The sequence below is a fragment of the Trachurus trachurus genome (assembly GCF_905171665.1).
Source record: "Trachurus trachurus genome assembly, chromosome: 15".
Taxonomy (NCBI): Eukaryota; Metazoa; Chordata; class Actinopteri; order Carangiformes; family Carangidae; genus Trachurus; species Trachurus trachurus.
Genome location: NC_139906.1, coordinates 15,364,766 through 15,390,704, shown reverse-complemented (window position 1 = coordinate 15,390,704; position 25,939 = coordinate 15,364,766). Strand labels below are relative to the sequence as shown.

At 41.7% G+C, this 25,939-nt stretch overlaps 1 protein-coding gene across 1 annotated transcript in view; it reads right to left on the bottom strand.

The window, feature by feature from the left end:
• The window catches only part of zcchc24 (zinc finger, CCHC domain containing 24), a 33,967-nt gene extending 16,840 nt beyond the window's left edge, over positions 1–17,127 (bottom strand). The window contains exons 1-2 of the mRNA XM_083988340.1: positions 16,637–17,127; positions 13,009–13,209 (exon numbers count right to left, since the gene is read on the bottom strand). Of these exons, the coding sequence (XP_083844466.1) occupies positions 13,009–13,209; positions 16,637–16,876 (441 nt within the window). The 5' untranslated portion in view covers positions 16,877–17,127. The remainder of the gene's footprint in view (positions 1–13,008; positions 13,210–16,636) is intronic.
• Between the last annotated feature and the right edge of the window lie 8,812 nt (positions 17,128–25,939).

Here is a 25,939-nt window from a genome sequence, read left to right as displayed (position 1 = left end):
ATCAGTGCAACAAATATTACAAGTGCTGTCTATATAAGGTGGATGGTACTGAATTTAAAATGACCTAAATAAATATTTTTAAGTGAGCAGTGATGCTTGGGGTTACATGTTTTTCCCTTGTGGATCTCTGGGTTTAACCACTGAGGTCACAAGTCTTTATAAATGTGTTTGTTATCTCACCATTATACAGAGAGGAGGATTTTGAGAGGACAACCACTCCAACTGTTTTAAAGAATAACCACAAGTCCATTTCCAGCCCCACGGAGACGCCAAAATAGTTCATTCTAGGAAATGGCCTCTGCTTGGCAGACTGTGTGTGTGTGAGTGTGTATGAGTGTGTGTGTGTGTGTGTGTGTGTGTGTGTGTGTGTGTGTGTGTGTGTGTGTGCGTGTATGTGTACTGTATGTGTGTGTTTCTACTGGAAGAGATTGATTCTAGGCATGGCACACAACTGCTTTCTGTGATGATGTTAAAACAGAACAGGGGTCGATTTAAGTCAAGTCTCCTAACGATACCAAGCATATTACTTATGTTTAGTCTGTTCTTTGACAGGCCCAGATATCACGCAGGGAAAAGGTAAATCAAGACAGCTGTACCACAGATAAAACATCCCACAGCTATTACCCATGTAGATAAGTGGAGAGGCTGAGTATTAAAAAAGGTACTTTTTGCTTTTACATTTCATCAATGCTGAGAAACTATTGAAGCACATTTACAAGAGCAGTTTTACTCAACCCTAAAGTTGTTATGGTAACACGTTTATTTGTATTTGTCCCTTGAAATTAAATGAATCAAAAGGCAGAAAAAAACAAAACAAAACCAAAAACACTAGAACAATTGCTAGCTTCTTCCAAAGATCGTAGAAATGTCCCAGAACAGCATTTTCCTTTTATCAGTTGAATAAGATTAGCTTTTTGTTTTTACTACCCACTGACATCCACGGGTTTCTGGCCTCTGACAATATATTGTGGCTCAGCTAAGGAGAAAGACCATAAAACATTTTGTAGTTGTAGGAAACAATGCAGCTTGGCAAAACTAACACTGGCTCCGTTGACATGACAATATGCTGATCTGTTGATTTAGATTACAACAAATCTCAGCTAAGTCATATTTAATGATGTTAGTGCTTACAAATGAAATCTGGTGACCTGCAATTTCTGGTTGTTTTGATAAACTGGCGGTGGGGGTCTGTTATATGTGCTATTGCAAGCAGATGATTTCAATGTTCAAACAATGATGATGTTTTATTTTTCCCGGTAGAATAATGAAATGTATTTATCAATATGACATTTCACTGGTGCCCAAACACTAATCTCTTATATTACTCCTGAGTTTTGTTTTCTAGCAGACTTGTTATACAATATATGGAGGCAGCAATACAGACATGCAATGCACAGGCATGTGTGAATGTGCATGCATGTGTGTGTACCTCAAAGTTTTTCTCCTCAGTAACAGACCTACGTCATTTGTGTCCAAGACAGCTGCAGAGGCGTATCACCATGCCAGCGTGCACTTCGCCAAAACCGTATTCCCAGATTCCTAGATTTCCACAACCCAGATTCTCTAATCAGCCACGGATCTCAGTGTCATGTTCTTGGATGAATGATGGATACCCCTGAGAGTCAGGCATGTGGGTGTTTTTCTTCATACCAATAACACTCCCTTGTTTTAAAACTGATGTTTTTGACAGGATCCTTTCTCTCTCTTCATGCTTCATTCATAGAAAACACAAGTATGGGCCAACTGGGCCTCGGCTTCTGCCCTGGTTGAACCCAGAAGCTCAGTTCCATATACACACCAGCTTGACACTAAAGCTGCCTCTTTTCACAGACACAGGATAAGTTAACCTATTCCTACACTTACCATATTTACCGAGTGTTAAGGGCTAATGCTAAGTGGGGCCGTGGGTGTGAACCCCCCCCCCCCCCCCCCCCCTGCCCTCTCCTAGCCTTGGACTTATCCATGGTCCCACTAAGCCCAATGAGCTGTGCAGCTGCACTGCAGAGTTAGGTTACCAGGCCAGTGAATGACAAGAGCAGGTTGGGTGGCAGACTGGGGCATACAGAGGTGCACAAAACATCTCCTCATCTGCTACAGGAAGTTCAAACTACTGCTGTCTATCTCTGCATGTAACGCTTATAAATATGTGTATGTAAGTGGGCGTGTGCATGTGTGTGAGTGTGTGTGTATTTCTGTACAGCACTGTCCTGGATATACTGAGCACGTGTGTTGCTAATCTCAGAGTCGCTTGCTGTCAATGCTATATTGGACCTATGGCCCTATATGGTTCCTCAGCGCTGCCACTATAAAGTCTCTTTCTCTCTATAACTCCCCAAAAATAAAATATGTTGACAGGTAGTGGCCACAGCTGTTTTTCACAGAGAGGATAGTCGCCTACTGCTGTGACACTGTGGAAGAGAGGAGCTGTCTGATACAGCGTGTCTCCAGCATCCCTGATAAGCCTTATCTGTTTACACGGCAGTCTCTACTCTCAGTCTCTGTCGGTAACCTGATTGAGTGAGTGTTAGAGCAGAGACAGATGCAGGGCCTTCAGAGCCTTTCGCTGCAACTGGAAGGAAGATCAGGGGTTACCCTGTAACAACATTCCCATGGTGCACCTCCCCCCAGCCCTCATCCTTGCCAGAAACTTCCCGACACACTACAGGGCAGTGCATACAGATAGAGAGGAGAGACAGAAAACCTTTCTAAAAGCAATGAAGGTCTTTTTTTTTTAAGTAAAAGCACAGTCACTAAAATCTATATTACTAAGACCTGCTATTAAACTTTAGAGTAAACAGATTAAAGCAGTACAAAAGTATGTAAATATAATTAAAGTATGTTGTATTCTCATGCTGACATTTCAGCAGCAAGTTCATGTTATATATTATTCTTTAACTATATAGTCAAGAGTCTTATCAGCTGCTACATTACATGTTCATATTCATATAAGTTGTCATACTACTAGCATACCATGAATGTTCTACATAGTGCTACTGCTAGCATCCTGCAAGCTGACCAGTGGGTGGTTAAGGGTTCATTCATTCATCCTTAAATTTGATACCTCAACTTAAGCACAGCTGAGTATATTTTCTGCTGCCCTTAATAATGCCTTTCCTCAATCAAACCCTTTTCGCCGGCTCCATTATTTCAGCTACTTCAGCCTCTAGTTAATTCACAAACTCAGTCAACCAAACAGGCATGTAATCTTCTGCTTTCCCATCCATCTTCTACAGAGCACACACCCCCAAATACAGATTTAACAAAAATCTTTTTCAGTCAGTGGTTAACACAGTCCTAATTCCTGAGAGGGTTGTAGCTCCTGGGTTGCCTGCCAGAGAAGGACTTCAAAATACTTAAACATACAGAGCAAGAGAGGAGCTGTTACAAAATCAAAACCACCGAAGAGGCCCCTATAGTCTATATGTTGACATTTAGACAAACAGACTTTATGGGACTGTCTTTGTGGTTTGTTGTTGTAACTCTTTTTTTCTTCTCTGTAAGATCCAAAGCCCTCTCCAAACATACTTGAGTTTGACGCACAACTGTGATGCAGTGAGGGTCCTGCTGGGGGAACAATACAGGCCTGCCTTCCTGACCTCTCTGTCTAGCAGATCCTACAGACATACAATGACTGCATTAATTACCAGACTCCATTCCAACCACTAGGGCTTTCCCCAATGGTGCCCATTCAGAGCCACAGTCTCTCCCTAAGGTGCCCATTCAAGCGCAACACAAAGCCAGCAGTGTCAGTCCCTGATCTCTTGACACCAAATCCAGTCCTGTGTGCCAGCCCTTGCAGCTTCACAGTGTCTCTGTCTGCTTGTCCGTCTTCTCTGTAAGTCTGTCTCATGTCTCATAAGAATAGCTATTGCTCATGTGTGTGTCAAGAATGTGTGTGGTTATGGGCAGCAATTAGTTTGGCCACATACCGATCAACCAGTAGAGATAAGCATTACATTTGGTTGCCAGTTCCATGCTGATGTATGACTCGTGCACTTGGTTTCATACATCGTCATTCTGAAGGCGTGTCACCCTCCGCCTTGCTCACTTCATTGAGTAACTGTAGAGAGAGACAGCTTATTGAAATTGCTAGGGTCAAGATAGTAATGTACATACCTTATGTAAAGTGTTTGGATATAATGCCAATTGTTAGGTGTTGGCAATCAGTGAGAGAGGGAAAAAGAAAAAACAAGCTCCAAAGGGCCGAGTAAACAGAATCCAAACTGCTGCATCTGCAATCACTAATATTTATTTTCTCAGTTAATTCAAGAATTATAATATTTAGTGATAATATTTGATAAAATGGTGAAAAGAGCCCATCACAATTTTATCCAACCACAGGTGCAAAACCAAAGATATACAATTTACGATGTTGTTAAGAAATGCAGCAAAAGTCACACATGAAAAACAGTTGCAAGAGTTAATCGATTGCCAAAATAATTGCCAATTAATGCTCTCATAATCATCAAATGATCAACTAATTGATTAATTGATAAATCATTGCATATCTAGTTACATTAATCAAATAATCCCTATTATCTTCTTTGGGGTGGCAACATATCAACTGTATATTTCATAATGTATACAACACATACTGTGAATTAGTTGGGACGGTCTGATGATATTTTATCACATATGGTTTATAGTATTAGTGATTGCATGAGAGGACATTACATTTAGTATGAGCTGACACAGGCCCTGGCCCTAGTGTGCTAACAGGACATCATGCTGTAGTGACAATCTGACCCTTGACCCCCTGATCCCGCCCTCCTCTCTCACTGGAAAGTGAACCATCCTGTTCAAGTTCCTGAGGCCTCAGTGTATGGCAGCTGACCCTCATGACACTGTAGTTGTGCTTATAACAGAAGCCAAAGTGTTGCTATTGTACAGTACAAGTAATTCCTGGTATTGTCATCATTATTCTTCAGCATGATCCTGATCAATTTTCTGATGTTTTGATATTCAGTAGATGCTTGGCTACAGAAGCACAAGATTTTTCAGTATATAGAGAAGTAAAATGTTATATTTTTAGGGGGGTTTATGCTGAGGTGATATAAAACATGAGCACACTAGACTCTAAAATGAGTGCTGACCTGTTTTTTCTCATGCTGCAAAGACAAGCTTACATAAAGCAATGTGACGAACAACTGCCCCAAACACTCTATTGTTTATTTTCTTTTATTAACCCCAGCCTGCGTTTTACAGTGCTGGCTCAGTGGCGTGGCAACAAAAAGATTCATATTCAACTATTATATAAGAAATCTTCCGAATATGAGCTAATAGAAAATAAACATCCAACATATTTTAGATGAGTATGAGGGTCAAAAAAGGGTTAATCAGATAGGAGGTGCACAATCCATTTGAGTGGGGACGACTGATGGATTTAGTGTCAGCTTAGCCTCACCTAAAGCAAGCAAAATTATATGTTTTGACTTGGGCTAAGCTGACACTAAGTCAGTATAGATGGGATGTAGTCTTCATACAACTCTCTCCTGATGATGCATTTAGTGTTTTCACGATTGTTTCCTCATATTTCAACATTTAATACAGGAGCAGCTGTGAGTTCACCTGCCTAATGGTAAATGTGACAGTGCACCGCCTCCCAGAGACAGGGTTTTCAGTGTCACAGTTAACCAAAACAGGAAGTGGACCAATTGTTGTCTCAGCAAAAACTGAGAGGAAGAATGGGATTTCTGTACAGAACACAAACCAGCTGGCAGGAAACCGCACTTTTATCATTCTTTTAACTTTGATTTCCTTTCAGAGGAAGTACCCTCAGTCCCCTTTCGCTGGACTTGCTGTATCTCGGCTCTTGTGCCCTTCACAGGCCTGCAAACTATACCCTCTCTGTGTCTGACGCACACAAACTCAGCACTGCTCCGTGCCATCACAGTGACCCATCTCAAACTGCCTCCCTGCCACAGCAAATAACTGCAGCCATGTCAGAAATGGCCTCGGGGCACAGAGATTGTGGGGGTAAAATGTTAAGCATTCTCTCATGACAAATGCTGAAGTGTGACCGTGGTGCTGAGAGATTGTTTATCGACAGGGTTAACAAACTGCGGGATGCACAGAGAGTCAGAGAGAGAGAGAGTGAAACAAAGACAAGATGACAGAAAACAGCTGGTGCAGGCAGAGGAGAATGTAAATACATGATTTCACTATAGATATCTTTCAGTGGAGGCGGGGGTTTGTTAAATAGAGATTAGAAAAGCTAAAGGACAGATGCTCATTCTCCTCCCAGGAACATTAGCCTCTAGGGGACAGCTAACATCTCCAACCACATTAAGGCCACGTAATCTGTTGCTGTTGAACAATCAGCATTATCAAAAGCGGGCTTGCGAGCTATTTTAGACCATTTAAAAGCATGTTTTCAATACAAGCGCTGACAAATGTTGTACCAGAGGCACAAGGCAGAGCAGTTATTAAACTGTAATTGAGATTATTTAGATTTTTTTCTGACTGGAAAATTTACATTGTACAGGAAGCTACAGGCTAAGTTATGTACCAGACTCTCTGCAAAGGAAGCAGAAGAAGTGTTGGTTTAAATCCCAGGACCAGCTGAGGCAAAAAAAAAAACATGAAGTAGGTGAAGTGAATAAGACAGCTTTTCCATCCTTTTACTACCACAGAATTACCCACAAGCAAGGCACATCAACTGTTTCTGATTAACTCTTACAGCTGAAACACCAACAGTGTAACACCATGGGAGCACTTTCTCTTCCAGATGTGGATGTGGTCGCCTGTACCCTCCTTTTGCAGATATCAACCTGAGACTTTTACATGACTTTAAAAAAATCAGTGCAAAATTGGTAAAATACAAGAAAATACAAAAAAACATCTAACATTTTCTCTTTCTTTTTTGTTTTTTGAAAAAAATGTATTAACAAATATAGTATTTTCTTTAGGCAATTTGTGCCCTGAAGCAGACCAGTCTTATTAAAGTGCTGTTCATTCTCAAAATAAATTGGTTATAAAAAAGGTAGAGAAAGTGCAGGCTGAAAAGGTGGAACTCGTTTAGAGACCTTGGCCCTATTCAATTAAGATTTAAATATTAGCGTTACACACAGCAGGAAATTGGGTGTGCGGGTGAGGGCTAAAATACTTGTTTTCCAATAGTGAAGGACACAGACTGTGCTGTGCAGCAGTGTAAGACTGGTGAATTATAAACTTGCTATGTGTATTTGACACATTATACCCTCCCTCCTCCCCTACCCCCATCCCCTAGTACAACAACAAACTGAAACATTAAAACAAAGTGGTTGCACAATTATCCCCACATGACTGCCAACCAATTCGGAAAAGGATCACTGCTCTGTTAGAGGTAAACACCAGGAGATTTTTAAAAACCAAATACATTTTGGCGAAACAACCACCACTGATGTTTGTTATGGTAGACAAAGTGGGCTGCAGTAATGACAAGTCATCAAGTTTATCACCACGACCAAAGGAAAAGCACGCATTTTGGTGAGTCACACATTACCCCAAGTGTGATTTGCCTCTGGTGTGAAGAGGCCCTCACTTCACAGCTCTCCGTGTTGACACTGTTATGGGAGATTATGGTGACCATTTGTCACAAAGGACAGACTGCTGCTGAAATTACCGCCGCATGAGGGGTAAGGTCCCATCATGGTAATTGGCATATGGTCACAGATACAGATCAGATACATGCTAGACGAGACTCGGTCATGGACACGTCACAGGGGCAGGGATGAGAGGAAATGTCAGCACTTGCACTCATTAAAGTGAGACAGGACATCCTTTTGAAATCAATCCTCATTAATTGAGCAGTGACTTAAATGTACAGTGACTCAAATGTTTCAGCATGCACACACACTCCTTCAAGTCTCATGTAGATGAACTTGTGAACTCTGTACTATCTGCCAGTATTTCAAGTCAAATGAGATTTAAAAAAAAAAACTATATGAAAAAAGGGAATATAAAGTTTGAAATTGATGCTATATATATACACACACATTCCACAGACACCATAACTATTTGAACAAAAGGCTCATTATCCTGGTGCGATAAAGAAGGCTCTGTATCTGGATCAATGGGCTCCATGTGTTTCTGATCAACACCTAAACTGGGATGCTCTTGGAGCTGCTTGTCGCTTCGGTCTGTCCTCTCTGTTCCCTTTTACAGATGGTTACAAACAGAACATTCCATGTTTAAGTGTAGGCTTATCTATAATAAATTAAATTTGTCTTACAAGAGCCCCCCAATCCCACCCCATGCCTCCCCTAAAAAAAACAGGGAAAAGTCTGTGTATCATCATTGTTTTTACAATCTATCTATGCGATCTCAGAAGTGAAAAAAATTCAGATGCAGCAGTATCATTTTGAAGTTTCTTTATTGCCACAGAGGCACTGGAAGCAAAACTGGTTAGATTATCTAAGTACTGGAGACATCCAGCCTGCCTCTGTCTTATGAAGCTCATCATTTAACATGCTATATTTTAGATTTTTTAATTGGCTAAAAACAGGGTGGTGCTGGCAGGCAAATCTTTTTTATCCTTTTGGACAGAGCAAGTTGGTTATTTCCCTATGTCTGTAGTCTCTGTACTATGTTTAGTTAGCCGACTGGTATATTATATTTAATGGACAGACAGACTATCTTCTCAACTAAATCCTGACAAGAAACTAGTTCATTTTCTAAAACTTCAGACTGTTGCTTAAAAAGCTTTGAAACATTGTTTTTTTTTTTTTTTTTTTTACTGTTTACTACTTTCTATGTTGAATTTAAATCAAAATGTGATGATAGTTGAATAGTTCACAACTGTAGAAATGAAAATGTTACATTGTTGAAAATGCATCTAAAATTTGTAGCCACATTTTTGAGCTTCAGCAGAAGGCAAAAGGTTGAAAGCGGTAGTAGTGATGGATGTTATGCCAGTTATTTTTGGCTTATTAGAATTTATAAAAGTAAGTATAAGTATTCTTCCAGTTTCAAAATATCTGAATTTCTCAGAAGAATACATATGAAATAGAAACAAACAAGAAACTATAATTCTAAAGGACCTAACCAGGGGAATGCATTACGTGCAGGAATGGGGTATAGTAACCCTGGAGTCCACTGTAAGTCAGACACACACATTAAACACACATAGCAGCAGCCACCCCCTCAAATCCACAAACCTGCATTCCGGCAAAGACATTTTCCATGAGTTAATCTTTCTACAGAGAGACAGAGCAAGAAGATGTCACTCAATGCATCGTTTTGATCACTGAAATCAGAGGTGGGGCCAACTGTTGAAAGGATTAGTCCACTGAACAGAACCAAATCATGAGTGCAAGTGGAAGATATCTTGGAAGGGGGCCAAAGCGTGGCAGTGAGGGGCATTCTGCTCATAACTGGGGGAGCGACCTCATTTTCCGAATAAAAGCCAGTTTACATAACACCTCTGTCCCCATGACAGAGAGCACTGGGCCAGGCCTGTGGCTTTCACTCAACTACCAAGAGTTCCCTGTAAAATAATTCTCTCAGCACAGCCGCAAGCCTCCTCTGTGTATTTCCAAAATTAACATTTTATAACAAAAAAGGTCTTAAATTTCAAGTAATGCATAAACACTTTGGTGACCTCAACTATTTAATTGCCCAACTTTTGCTCTCCCAGAACCAATGGAAAGGATAGAAAAACCATCAACTAGGTCAAGGATCCACCATTATCTTAAATCCTTCACCCGCATGTCTTTGGACAGCTGGGATAAAAAAAAGAAATCTCACCATTCAAATTGACTTGACACTAATTCAAATTTAAAAATTTGATTTATCTAAAAGCAATTGCACAATTCATACATCTAAACCTCGTTTAATACTTAATTCTAAGAAAGACTGACATTTTCAAACAGTGACAACATTACTAGTGCATGATGGATAGAGGGCAGGAAAAATACTGGCAGGTGTACAGTAGCCTCCACTATTTCTTGATTTTCTTTTTGGAAACAAATCCCCCCAAAAAAACACATTTCTGTAATTCTGAAAGGGTCTATTTATAACTTGCTGCATAGCTATCCCTAGCATTAGCAGCTGTTTACGGTCTTGCTAAGAGTTGCCTTGAGCCATTGTTGCATTTACAGGACAAAGGGTTATTATACATCCTCTGCGAAACACTGCTCTTTCAAGGCTGACTAGACGTTACAGTGACTCCTTTTTTTTTTCTAATGACAACATGGGTTAGTCGGGGTGGGGTTAGCTGGTTAGTATGCTAACTTCAGTGGTAGAAAAGAAGACAAGAATGAAGTTAAAAACTGAACTTGCAACATAGCCTGTAGTCTGGTCATTTAAAAGCTGTTATGCTACAGTTGATCATGTAGAAATAGCTAAACTTACAAAAAAGCTCCCTAATCTTTTGCTAGGCTACTTTCTGTTTTGCCAACCCAAGTTCATTTACTATAGTAATTTTTTTTTTTTAAAGGTAACAAGAGGTAAGGTTTATTTATTTATTTATTTTTTATATATATATGGTAAGTGATCTCCTAAGCCAACTCTTTAGTAAACATTACTGAAGCAGGTGCTGATTATGCATGTGTTTTTGACTATTTTCCACTGTAGACTGTTCCACATATCTGATGTTGGAACATGTCATCCAGTTCAAAAGTGTATAAAAATATCTCGACTCACTGATAAAAGTCACAGTATAAAACAACACAATAAAACATATTTTAGTGAAGAAGAGGAAGACTGTGCATGTAATCAGAGTGTGATTCTCCATGCCTAGACCTGGATGACAAACTTAGCAGTGCTCTGTGAATCAGAAGCCTCTGTTTTCATTGGCAAGGAACCTCGGGACAGGACAAACTATTAGTAGGGGCACATTCATCCTCAAATACATTCCAGGGCAGGCAGAGACCAGAAACTCCATGGGCACACGATTGATCACTTCACTTTGTAAAACAGAGTCAGGATAATGTAAGACAGGAAAATATTGTTTGGAAAATGACACAAGTGTTGGCTAATAGATGAGCTGACTCCTTGTGCCATCAAAAACTCATGTTACTATTGCAAGATGTGTGTCACATCTGTTATTTGGGTCTTCAACTTTTTAAGTAAGGATGAGCTATATCCTTGGCCAGGCATGCAATGACAGGTGACAGGGCAATAGTGTAAGTGATGTAGCATAAATGGAAGGTAAATTTATGGAGTAAAAAAACCCAGGAGAGACCTAAATAACAGAGATGGTGTTGAACTGTGTAGGTGTGGAGGCCACTTGGAGACTTTGCTGCTTTCTGAGTTACTGTTGGCAGTTTAACGAAGAGCTGAAATACAAGCCAGAAGAGGGCTGAGTGTGATTTTGAGGTCCACCCCCTGAATGCTTACATATATAGCAAGATTGATGTTGCAGCTTCTACTGTCAATGGGGGGTTTGTTAAATACAGCATCATTTTAGACTTTTCATTTTGGCTTAAATTATTGGTTTAAACACATACAACACCTAAAAATAATAATGTATAAATGTATACAACACATACAAGATAATAAACAGCAGATTATGTATTACTTAATAGACACCTTCTTCTATGTCAGTTGATCAATGCTAACATCAACAACTACAGCATTACATAAGGGGAAAAGGAAGGCAAAAGTTACATGTTGCATGATATACTACGACTCAGAATTCCCGTTGGAATTGTCAGTGGATGATCTAATTCCCACACTTTGGAGTTTGGAGCTGTCCAGGAGATATTTCATCAGTACACAGGTCTTTTACAGACCTCCCGAGACCAGTCATCATATGTCATAAAGCAAGTCAAAGCATTTTAATCTCACATCTGCTCCTCATTACCATTCCATGCAAGAAACTCGGGGCTGGGGTTAGGCTGTTGCACCTCACTCAGGGAAAGCAAAGAGAAGCAAAGGAGAGACAGCGAGAAAAGGGAGATTATTAGGTACCATAAGTCCAACAAAAAACAAAACAAAAAAAAAACTTTGTGTAAAAATTCCACATTTCTGTGCTCCTCTTATGAAATCAGATCACTTCCAGGCCTTAGTCCCAGCTGTGGGGTTATGGACCTATATAATACCACAATGACAGATCCACCACAGCAATTTCATAGTCCATTCCTTCTTGAACAACTCCACAAACTCCACAAAATAATACTTCATGAACACAACACTTAACTTTGCAGCACACACGTTTTCCTCTCATTTACATGTAAATGTTGAGTGATTGCACACTTGCATCAGTAGCTACCAACCAGGTCCATATTCCCAAACACCACATTTCCACCCAGATCTCATTGAAAGTAAACAGGGATTATTTAAAAGCTAAAATTCTCCTGGTGCTCTCAAAGATGAGTTTAGATTGCAGGAGATGAAAACAGCTGGGGCTCCATTAGTCACACATTAGTGCGCTGCGACCTCCATGGTAGACCTCAAGGTGGATTTAACATGGTGCTGCACGAATAAAATTGCATCATCACAGACTGATCCGGTAGAAAACTGGAGGACATTGCAACTGTAACTCCATGGATGGATACAATATGTTCAGCATGTCAGAAAAGATGGCTGCTGTAATGTTGATTCATGTTTTGTTTTTTTCTTCTTGGAAGCAAGATCACACAGTTAACATGATGACCCTAGACAGACAGTTTCACCTTTGACTCTTGGACTAGCCCAACAAGTTTATTTATCATGGTTAGATGGATAGATGGTTTCACACAGTGTAATGCTGCGGCAGTTAAGATGCACACAAGCACACACATACACACACTCACACACATGACTACAGAAGACAGAGGCCAGCCTGTTTAACAAGTAGGTCAGACCAGAGCCAAAGAGTGAGAGAAGGAGAGAAAGACAGGGAGGCATTGGCTGGAGCAAACACAACATTTAGTGCCATCATTGGCTTGTATGAAAGTCACATAGTTTTTGCAAAGCAAAATATGAGACTGGTAACTAAACAGTGAAATGAAGGTATTCCCACATGAGGGTCATTTTGTGATTTTAATTGCAATTTGTGTCATCTGAAGCTTAGATTATGTAATGCATGTGTGTTATAAGTCTCACCTGAGGGCAGTCTTTGATGTAGTGGCCCTTGTTGAAGCACAGGTGGCACAAGTAGTTGGGTGGGGGTCTTTTGTTGGGTTTTCTCGGCTCTGAAGAAAGGGAAAGGTCTGAGAAATGGTCCGTCAGGGAGTTGAGTCCATCCACAATGTTGTTCAGGGAGCCATAGGGTGACACATTCTTATATACGTTGTTGTTTAAGGCCTGTAAAATGGGAATAATACCAGATGTGGTCAAATTGAAATAATACCACACATGGTTATATTTCAACACATAATTCTGCAGGTTCTAATTCTTAAGTTTATCCAACATCATGTATCAATCATGAACTAAGTGACCTGCCCAGAGTGCACCTTGCCCTCTTCCTATGTCATTGGCTCCAGCACCCCTACTGTGACTTATAAGCAGTAGTGGATGGATGGATATACTGTATCAGTCAGAGTCTATGTTGATATATATTATTGTGGACAGCATCATCATATACAAGATGGTTTGGAGGTGTAATAATACTGAGATTAATCATCAATTTCCTTTGCATGCACTATGACCTATTTTCTGTTGTGCAAAAGAAATGAAGTACAAAAAAAAAACTCCGAAATCATTTCTCTCATTAAATTCAGAACATCTGGCGTGAGGCCCAGCGGCGCTCATGAGCTGGAAAAGTACTGAGCATGTCCACAGAGAAAGACGGGACTTTGAGAGGATGACTCATTGTAAACAAGATGGGAGGCATGTTCCCTCGTCAGCCTGTGGAACATCAGCAATGTCACCATGCGCTGTTGGCGGTAAACTAGCCATGGTCAGTGTGTTTGTAGTCTGATCGGAGCCACAGAACACAGTGTTGCATGCCACAGGCCCCAGTGAATTCATGCAAGATGCCCTCTGAATATTAATAACAGGGAAAGCATTGCCTGCAGTTTCCCCTCTCATTCACATCTTCCTCTGTTCAAATACAATCCAGAAACAACAGACAGGAATCGACTTTTGACTGCTGCTTATTTAATGTTGCTAACTAAACAAGTCAAACCAATCATCTGCCTTTAGATTTGATAAAACTGTGTGATGAAATTCACAGATAGTAGTCAGGCCTTTTCTTTTGGTCACAGGTTTGTGTCTGGGAAATAATGTTCCTGCTGATGTTTAATGTTGCACAGCACAGAAACCTTAGACTTGGCAACCTGGTCAGCACGGCAAGCCAGAGCTTTATCTGCAGGCTGTGAGATTGTCTTGCTAACCGGCTCCAGCTTCAAGACTCGTGTTCATTTATTACATGTAGTCACCGTAAATCAAGCATTACAGCTCTGTAGCTTCTCAAGTTTTCCATCTGCCATGTGTTTTAGCTCTGTGTATTACTGTGTTATATATTACGGCTCCTGGCCCGGAAATGTACATGTTTGTGTGTTAGCTAAACTTAAGTCTTAGTGCAGATTGTTGAATTATTTGAACAAATATAAAACAGGAAACTTTGCTCAGTTTATGCTCCTCGCATTTCTTCAGTTTTGGCCAGAGATCTCCTACTGTCAGGCCAGAGGAAACAGATTTCACACACATCTGCTAATGGTGGGGTGAGACTGTTTGTTTATTTTGTGTGCTGGGGAGTGAGTGAGGGAGTGAGCGAGTGACAGACTGACCAACTCAGCAGGAGGCTGTGTGGCAATGGATATGTATGTATGTGTTGGCCAACACAATGAGGACTAAACTGGTATCATTACCAGTCACTTGTGTGTCCAAGTTAGGGGGGGGGGGGGTCGGGTAACTGCAGCGGAGCAGTGACTGTTTTCACAGGTCTGGGGATGAGGTGTCACACTGCAGGGAGCAATCAACACACTGATATGTTTAAACCAGAGTTGTGGTGTCTGGTGGAAACTTTAAAAGGTGACTGAGAATGCGTTCCACAGGAAACTGCCGTAGGGTTAGATTAATCCACATCGGTTATAAATATTTAAAAGTCACATTGAAGTATTTGTCTCTGTAACCTAGAACTATAATGAGGGAGAAAAGTAACAAACATGTAAACGAAGCAGCTGTCAGCAGATGTGACTGTGGTAATTGCGCTCCGATCAACAGCAAATTAATTGATTTATCACTGTTGCACTGAGGCTTGACTGTTGTGTGATTCTTTTCTGCAAAAACAACCACATTTTTGCATTACTCATCTCACCATCAAATCCCTGCAGTGGTTTATTTTACTTGGCTAACCCGGTATAATAAGTTGCAAAATGCGCCCCCCTCCCACCCCTTAAACTGTTTCCAGACTGTATGTGTGTTCCCTCACTTTGAAACACTTCAGACTCATGTGGATTGAATGACATTACACAATTGCATGTAATGTATAATGTGAACACCCAGTTTTCAGAGAACTGTTTCATGTTAAATGACTTCAAAATGCCTCTATGGTTACCATCATAATAATGGCCACTGGCACTATACAGTGAGCACACCATCCATCCACTAGTAGTGTTTTTTAGCACTAGAGGGGACATAGATCTAAAGGGCTCATCTGTAGCGTAATAAACACACTGGGAACCTTGCTGTATACTCTTTACACTACCATCTTACCCACAGTGTGTGATTATTTTTCTGTGTGCACCACATGTATATCCAAGTGAGTGGGTGCGGTTGTGGGGTGCATTTTGCACAGTATGGTTCTGCAGTATCAGGTTTGCACCCCCGCATACATTATCAGCATGTTTGTCCCTAAAATTACACTGAGCTACAAAAATAGACTATATGTAAACAAGGATTGACTTTGTTTGCACAACCTGGTCTATTTGAAGGCATCAGAGACAGCAGACCTCAGCAAGAGGCTGCAGTGGCCCACTCTCTCCAGGCAGAGGCGTGCAGGGGAATCTCTTTCCGTCTGTCCACTTTTACCTCTCTGATCATAGGCATACTGTACAGTATGATCATAACATATTTTTGCACTGCAGCTTCACCCTTAATTAGAACCATAATTTACTGGTATGTCATAAACAGACTAATGTCCCCTAGATCATTGGATAACATTATAGGGAAAGGAAACTGAATTGTCTATTTTTAGAAAAGCATGTTGTGATATTTAACTATTTAACTTTGTAGAGCCACTAACTTGTTTATAAGTTTACCCAAATGATATTTCAATTTTTGTCAACTCTTCAATATTCCCATACCTGGAGTGCATCTGATATGAGAAATAAGTTATAACAGTGTGACACAAAAAACTTACTAACTCCTGTGGAATAATTATATTCTTGCAGTGTTTCTGTGGGTTCATAGTTTTAAAAGTGATATTTAGAAAAGACTAAATCCCTCTTGTGTTGTATAAAGTATGATACTTAACCTATTAAATGCTGTGATAGGCCTTTATTGTTCAGAAAGAGTTTTACCAACTGTATTCTAATAGTCAAAACTCTAAAATGCTGTTTTAACAAGACTATTTAAAAGTATTTTCCATATTAGAGATGTCATGGCGGTTATGTATATCCTACCAGAATAGCCCATGCTGTACATGCTAAAACATTTGCTGTTCAAGACAGTCAACAAATCAACCCAGCCTGTTTCTCATTAGGCTATGGTAACTTCAACCATATAATGTCACAAAGTGAAACATCCCAGACATGTGTGAGTGTGTGTGGCATGTTTTATCTTTCACCTCATTTCGCTGCAGCTGAAAAAAGTTGTTGAGATAGTTGGAGTTCAGGGAAGAGCTCAAGTCCGCCGCTCCGGGAGTCTTGCTGAAGCTGAGATCCGGGTGGGAAGAGTTAGGTTCTGGTCTGAACGCGTCAAAAGCGCTAGTCTGGTGGGGGTCTTGTAAGGAGAGATAGACCCAGTTGAGAAGTTGCGCGGGCTGGTACACGGAGGCACTCGTGTCTATGGCAGACAACAAGCTCATCTTTCAAATTAAATGGCTAAACTGGATTTTCCACCGCTGATTCTTGGACTGGTCTCAACTCTTTAGCCGTCTTGCTTTTCTGTTCCCGTAGCCCGGCAGATGGCAAGAGCTCCTTCTCTCTTCCCGTAAAGAGCCCTGTCCTCCTCACGCCGGGAGCCTCGTCCCTGATAGATGTTTCTCAAAAGTCATTGCGCTGACATGTCAGTATAAAAACTTTTCCCCTGCTCCCCATGGTCCGCTATCTGCCTTTATTGCAGCGGCCCCTAAGAGGCTCTTTGAATATGTAATGAGGACGAGTCTGCGTCACCGAGGACGCGGGCCAATCAGCGTCCCAGTTTTCATGAATATTCATTGTTAGCCAACTGGATGAGACAAATGGTTCAACTCAATATCTCAGCTTTACCACAATAAATATTGTAGAGGCTACCACATTACTTGTTAAATTAAACCGATTCATCAGGCTACTACCTCTGAGCGTTAGGATGATATACGACCTCCTAGCCTTTATCATTAATAATATATTGTTTTGTCTGTTTTGAAAAGTGTGTTTATTAGCCTATAGAGAAGGGGGTGGGGTGTTGGTGTTATAGATGGGTGTTTTGTTTATTTAGCTACAGAGGTGAGTAGTTGCACTTAACTGACAAATGCTTGAGTTTCCCAATGCCTTGACTACCGGTAGGCTATTTGAATCCTAAACATTATCAATAATGTAAGGTCGTCTGAAAGATGTCTCTCTCAAAAATCTGAATAGTGATTTAAAGTAATTATCATCAGAAAACACAAATTAATTGAATAAATCAACCACTACAAATCAGTGTCCAGGCCTCAAACCTGACCTGGAGGTAGCAATACATCCATGGGTAGCAATGGAGAAAGCTTTTAAATGGCTCCCTCTAGTGATAAATGCCCCTCACGCACACGCACACACACACACAGGATAGTTGCGACATTCTTGACATAATCGATGTGTGTAACCCACTTCTCGTAAAAGTGGGATCAGTGACGTGGTGGAGACGGTAAAAAATACCATCCCTGCAAGTGACCATCATCACAGTAGCTACAGAGACATCAATCACAATTTGGAGAACTTTTTATTTTATTTAAATTTTCTTTAAGCCTTTCTTACTTTTTTAAATCACTTGTCACTGAAAATGTAAACATATTTATAAATGTTGAATTACTTTACAGTCACATCAATCGCAATTTGGACTACTTTTCATTTTATTTAAATTTTCTTTAGGCTTGTCTTAAGGCTATTATAGTCACTTTGATTGTCACTGAAAATATCGTAAAAATGTTAAAGTAATAATAATAGCTACAGATAGGCTATCCTGGTATAATAGACTAGCCTACTGGTTCCGGTGTCGTGCCAGAAGTTGATTTTTGCCAGAAACTGATTTCCGGTCCGCGGGAGCGCGCACGGTCTGTTAAAGTTGTGAAGCGCTGATTCTGTGGCGCTATGGCTGCTTTCATTAGGCTCAAACAGCGCCAGTATGCCACAGTTTATATCGATGATAAGTATTTGTGAGACAATAAAACATATTTTAACACATTTGGCAGTGATGAACGTTGGCTGTTCAGAATGTAGGCCAATCAAGCGTTTATGAAGCGATCATTGAATGATCCGATAATGACGATAGTGTGAGAAAGATCATCAAATGTTTTTTTTTTTTTTTTTTTTTTTTTTTTTTTTTTTATCTCTGTTTATGTGTTTGATAGCCTCCTGTGTGTCCAGTAGCCTAATAGGCCTATTGTTGTTGGGTAGATGGTGATTTATATCTGGCTTGTATTTAGGCAAATAAAGATATTTTGAATCGAGATTGTTTATTTGTTTCTGCCTCAAAATGGCTTGATATCACTCAGCAAAGTAATACTGACAAGATTTGATGTCAACCAGTGCTTGAATAATGTGTAAAGGGCCATTACAATGTAAAAATCAGCATATTTCACCTGCCAGAAATTGATTTACGCCTCTGGCACTGTACAGAGATGAATATTTTTGCTCAAAATGACTTGATATCACTCAGCAGAGCAACATTTACAAGATTTGACCTCAACCAGTGCTTTTTACCACTTGAAAAACGCATAAAGGGCCATTACAATGTAAAAATCAGCCTATTTCACCTGCCAGAATTTGATTTACGCCTCTGTTACTGCACAGAGATGAATACTTTTGCTCAAAATTACTTGATATCACTCAGCAGAGTAACATTTACAAGATTTGACCCCAACCACTGCTTTTTACCACTTGAAAAAGGCATAAAGGGCCATTACAATGTAAAAATCAGGGTATTTCACCTGCCAGAATTTGATTTACGCCTCTGGTACTGCACAGAGATGAATACTTTTGCTCAAAATTACTTGATATCACTCAGCAGAGCAACATTTACAAGATTTGACCTCAACCAGTGCTTTTTACCACTTGAAAAAGGCATAAAGGGCCATTACAATGTAAAAATCAGGGTATTTCACCTGCCAGAATTTGATTTACGCCTCTGGTACTGCACAGAGATGAATACTTTTGCTCAAAATTACTTGATATCACTCAGCAGAGCAACATTTACAAGATTTGACCTCAACCAGTGCTTTTTACCACTTGAAAAAGGCATAAAGGGCCATTACAATGTAAAAATCAGGGTATTTCACCTGCCAGAATTTGATTTACGCCTCTGTTACTGCACAGAGATGAATACTTTTGCTCAAAATTACTTGATATCACTCAGCAGAGTAACATTTACTAGATTTGACCCCAACCACTGCCTTTTACCACTTGAAAAAGGCATAAAGGGCAATTACAATGTAAAAATCAGGGTATTTCACCTGCCAGAATTTGATTTACGCCTCTGGTACTGCACAGAGATGAATACTTTTGCTCAAAATTACTTGATATCACTCAGCAGAGCAACATTTACAAGATTTGACCTCAACCAGTGCTTTTTACCACTTGAAAAAGGCATAAAGGGCCATTACAATGTAAAAATCAGGGTATTTCACCTGCCAGAATTTGATTTACGCCTCTGTTACTGCACAGAGATGAATAATTTTGCTCAAAATTACTTGATATCACTCAGCAGAGCAACATTTACAAGATTTGACCTCAACCAGTGCTTTTTACCACTTGAAAAAGGCATAAAGGGCCATTACAATGTAAAAATCAGGGTATTTCACCTGCCAGAATTTGATTTACGCCTCTGTTACTGCACAGAGATGAATACTTTTGCTCAAAATTACTTGATATCACTCAGCAGAGCAACATTTACAAGATTTGACCTCAACCAGTGCTTTTTACCACTTGAAAAAGGCATAAAGGGCCATTACAATGTAAAAATCAGGGTATTTCACCTGCCAGAATTTGATTTACGCCTCTGTTACTGCACAGAGATGAATACTTTTGCTCAAAATTACTTGATATCACTCAGCAGAGCAACATTTACAAGATTTGACCTCAACCAGTGCTTTTTACCACTTGAAAAAGGCATAAAGGGCCATTACAATGTAAAAATCAGGGTATTTCACCTGCCAGAATTTGATTTACGCCTCTGTTACTGCACAGAGATGAATACTTTTGCTCAAAATTACTTGATATCACTCAGCAGAGCAACATTTACAAGATTTGACCTCAACCAGTGCTTTTTACCACTTGAAAAAGGCATAAAGGGCCATTACAATGTAAAAATCAGCCTATTTCACCTGCCAGAATTTGATTTACGCCTCTGTTACTGCACAGAGATGAATACTTTTGCTCAAAATTACTTGATATCACTCAGCAGAGCAACATTTACAAGATTTGACCTCAACCAGTGCTTTTTACCACTTGAAAAACGCATAAAGGGCCATTACAATGTAAAAATCAGGGTATTTCACCTGCCAGAATTTGATTTACGCCTCTGGTACTGCACAGAGATGAATACTTTTGCTCAAAATTACTTGATATCACTCAGCAGAGTAACATTTACAAGATTTGACCCCAACCACTGCTTTTTACCACTTGAAAAAGGCATAAAGGGCCATTACAATGTAAAAATCAGGGTATTTCACCTGCCAGAATTTGATTTACGCCTCTGGTACTGCACAGAGATGAATACTTTTGCTCAAAATTACTTGATATCACTCAGCAGAGCAACATTTACAAGATTTGACCTCAACCAGTGCTTTTTACCACTTGAAAAAGGCATAAAGGGCCATTACAATGTAAAAATCAGGGTATTTCACCTGCCAGAATTTGATTTACGCCTCTGGTACTGCACAGAGATGAATAATTTTGCTCAAAATTACTTGATATCACTCAGCAGAGCAACATTTACAAGATTTGACCTCAACCAGTGCTTTTTACCACTTGAAAAAGGCATAAAGGGCCATTACAATGTAAAAAATCAGGGTATTTCACCTGCCAGAATTTGATTTACGCCTCTGTTACTGCACAGAGATGAATAATTTTGCTCAAAATTACTTGATATCACTCAGCAGAGCAACATTTACAAGATTTGACCTCAACCAGTGCTTTTTACCACTTGAAAAACGCATAAAGGGCCATTACAATGTAAAAATCAGGGTATTTCACCTGCCAGAATTTGATTTACGCCTCTGTTACTGCACAGAGATGAATACTTTTGCTCAAAATTACTTGATATCACTCAGCAGAGCAACATTTACAAGATTTGACCTCAACCAGTGCTTTTTACCACTTGAAAAAGGCATAAAGGGCCATTACAATGTAAAAATCAGCCTATTTCACCTGCCAGAATTTGATTTACGCCTCTGTTACTGCACAGAGATGAATACTTTTGCTCAAAATTACTTGATATCACTCAGCAGAGTAATACTGATGACATTTGATGTCAACCAGTGCTTAAATAATGTGTAAAGGGTCATTACAATGTAAAAATCAGGGTATTTCACCTGCCAGAAATTGATTTACACCTCGCTACTGCACAGAGATGAATATTTTAGCTCTCAATTAATTTATATCACTAAGCAAAGTTTAAATATTTTACCCTGTAATGAAACATAATCATCACAATGACAAGAACTCGTTTGACATCTTACTGTAATATGAACATGATGTAACCTGTGTGCACTTGTTATAAATAATCATTGGATTAACAAGTTTTGAGAAAAAGGATTTATTTTGAACAGTCAGACAGTCCAAACAACTGACTGAATGACATAGACAGACAGACCATGCACTCTCCCATCCGCACTACCATGCACACTACCATGCACTCTCCCATCCACACTACCATGCACTCTCCCATGCACACTACCATGCACTCTCCCATGCATGCACACACACACACACACACACACACACACTACTGGCATGCTTCACACACATATGACCTCCTTCCCTTTTTGGGGTACTTCGCACAGCTTTTATGGTACCACCGTGGACACATGTCACACCCGATCTAAAAAAGAATGTGAGTGATTATTACATTGTTAGGAATTTGTGATACTTGTTTGTTTTATTAATCAAAGGCAAATTTAGGAAGGACGGGTAAAACACTTACCCACAAAGTGTCTCCTGTTTGCTCCCCACAAATATGACAGAGGTCTTTTAGGTCATCTTGCAATACAAAGAACAAGGGCCAGTCAGTTATGTTTGTCAGAGTTATGGTATATCATAATTAGAAAAGGAGATTGACCCCCCTACCCCCACCCCCCCCACACACACACCTGTATTCATGATAAGAGAGACAGCTATCTCCTCCCTTATGGTGTTGACACTGGGTGGTGAAGTGTCGAACACCAGAGGCAACCCATCCAAGATGCATTCAGCAAACTGTGAATAATAGATGTCACAATGTATTTATGTATTATGAAAATGAACATTAGCCAGACAAAAGTGTTATTTGACCATCCAAGTGTGTAAGTAACACATAACAGTGAAATCCCTAAATACCATACTATTTTACTTAATTTCTCCTACATATCAATATCTTACACATCTCTTACATATCAAATAATATAATGCCATTGTCCATATTTATCAAACATGTTTGTGTGTTACAACAAACAGTTAAGCAAGGTTCAGAGCAATGATGAATAATGTTCATGTTATGTTATAATATACCTTCAAAGCAAAAGCCCCACAAGACGTGGCATCTTGCTGGATCGAGTGGGTCGTCGTTTCACACGCCCACCTCGAAGGATTTAACCCCCTCTGTCTCATGAACGATCTAACAGCAGAAATAGAAATTATTTGAAATGACAGATTTAAGCAAATACAATAGCTATGTCAACATAAAAGAATGATTAATATATTACCTTGTGACATCCTTACACTGGTTGACAGCCCTTTTCTTTTCACCCAGTGGGTCCAGAAACATTGTCTTCTTTTTTGCCGGTAAGATCACCTACAAGATACAAATTCTATAAATATGCCGTAACAACACACACACACACACACACACACACACACACACACACACACACACACACACACACACACACACACACACACACACACACACACACACACACACACACACACACACACACACACACAAACACACACACACACACACACACACAAATTGTGTTGGGAAGTTACCACCAGCATCCAGTGATGGGCCTGATTGACCACGCCCATGATCAATTCGTAAAGCTGTGGGACGATCTGTAACATAAGATAATACATATGTCTTGTGATATTTTTATATTGTGCTGTATTGATTAGTAAAAAAACATGATAGAATATATTCTATTACCTTAATTTTGGGCTTCTTCCCCTCCCAAATCCTCGTCATTTCAAACGTGTCCACTGCGAATGCCCTCGTGGTGTTGTTTTGGTTGTATTTTCCCACAAGTCTTGTGAGATATGCATTTATAACCTGTAATTTAAAAACGAAAGGTTAAACCCCTTTTTGCAGGGCAAAATATAAAAAAGATAGGAGATGTGTGTGTCTACCTGAAAGTATTTACAATAGGGAAAACAATGTAAAGGAAAAGAGTGTTAAAAACTCACCTCACTTTCAAACTCCATTTGAGGACCCGTGTTATAGATGTCACTATAAAATATCTTGTACGGGCCCACTTTGGAGAGCAGGACATATGGTCTTTTCCCCCCCCATGCATCTCTCACATCTGGAAAAGAGAAATTTAAAGTTGTACTAATGGAATTCTGTCAGGACATATTTATTTGATCTCCAAAATAAATTTGAGATATAATAGCTTTAGGGTTTGCTTTCAATAGCCTTTTGGACTAAATGTATCCTTCCTATCCATCTATCTATCCATCCATCCATCTATCCGTGAGAAAACATATGCTTACTGACAGGGATGTCCACTGTGGAGTTTGTACATGTAGGGGAGGTGTTTATAACCTGAAAGGGCAGTGGTCCTTCGCCCATCACTGGATGAGGTTGTTGGCGGACCAGAGGAGGAAGCTGCAGCAGGCGGACCGGAGGATGCTGGTGCAGCAGGTGGACCGGTGGAGGATGCTGGTGGAGCAGGCGGACCGGACGAGGAGGCTGGTGCAGCAGGCAGACCGGAGGAGGCTGGTGCAGCAGGCGGACCGGTGGAGGATGCTGCAGCTGGTGTAGCTGGGGGACCGGTGGAGGATGCTGCAGCTGGTGCAGCAGGCAGACCGGAGGAGGCTGGTGCAGCAGGCGGACCGGTGGAGGATGCTGCAGCTGGTGCAGCAGGAGGACCAGAGGAGGCTGGTGCAGCAGGCGGACCGGTGGAGGATGCTGCAGCTGGTGCAGCAGGAGGACCAGAGGAGGCTGGTGCAGCAGGCGGACCGGTGGAGGATGCTGCAGCTGGTGCAGCAGGAGGACCAGAGGAGGCTGGTGCAGCAGGGGGACCGGTGGAGGATGCTGCAGCTGGTGCAGCAGGAGGACCAGAGGAGGCTGGTGCAGCAGGCGGACCGGTGGAGGATGCTGCAGCTGGTGCAGCAGGAGGACCAGAGGAGGCTGGTGCAGCAGGCGGACCGGTGGAGGATGCTGCAGCTGGTGCAGCAGGAGGGCCAGAGGAGGCTGGTGCAGCAGGCAGACCGGAGGAGGCTGGTGCAGCAGGCGGACCGGTGGAGGATGCTGCAGCTGGTGCAGCAGGAGGACCAGAGGAGGCTGGTGCAGCAGGCGGACCGGTGGAGGATGCTGCAGCTGGTGCAGCAGGAGGACCAGAGGAGGCTGGTGCAGCAGGCGGACCGGTGGAGGATGCTGCAGCTGGTGCAGCAGGAGGACCAGAGGAGGCTGGTGCAGCAGGGGGACCGGTGGAGGATGCTGCAGCTGGTGCAGCAGGAGGACCAGAGGAGGCTGGTGCAGCAGGCGGACCGGTGGAGGATGCTGCAGCTGGTGCAGCAGGAGGACCAGAGGAGGCTGGTGCAGCAGGCGGACCGGTGGAGGATGCTGCAGCTGGTGCAGCAGGAGGGCCAGAGGAGGCTGGTGCAGCAGGCAGACCGGAGGAGGCTGGTGCAGCAGGCGGACCGGTGGAGGATGCTGCAGCTGGTGCAGCAGGAGGACCAGAGGAGGCTGGTGCAGCAGGCAGACCGGAGGAGGCTGGTGCAGCAGGCGGACCGGTGGAGGATGCTGCAGCTGGTGCAGCAGGAGGACCAGAGGAGGCTGGTGCAGCAGGCGGACCGGTGGAGGATGCTGCAGCTGGTGCAGCAGGAGGACCAGAGGAGGCTGGTGCAGCAGGCGGACCGGTGGAGGATGCTGCAGCTGGTGCAGCAGGAGGACCAGAGGAGGCTGGTGCAGCAGGCAGACCGGAGGAGGAGGCTGGTGCAGCTGGGGGACCGGTGGAGGATGCTGCAGCTGGTGTAGCAGGAGGACCAGAGGAGGCTGGTGCAGCAGGCAGACCGGAGGAGGAGGCTGGTGCAGCTGGGGGACCGGTGGAGGAGGCTGGTGCAGCTGGGGGACCGGTGGAGGATGCTGCAGCTGGTGTAGCAGGAGGACCAGAGGAGGCTGGTGCAGCAGGCAGACCGGAGGAGGAGGCTGGTGCAGCTGGGGGACCGGTGGAGGAGGCTGGTGCAGCTGGGGGACCGGTGGAGGATGCTGCAGCTGGTGTAGCAGGAGGACCAGAGGAGGCTGGTGCAGCAGGCAGACCGGAGGAGGAGGCTGGTGC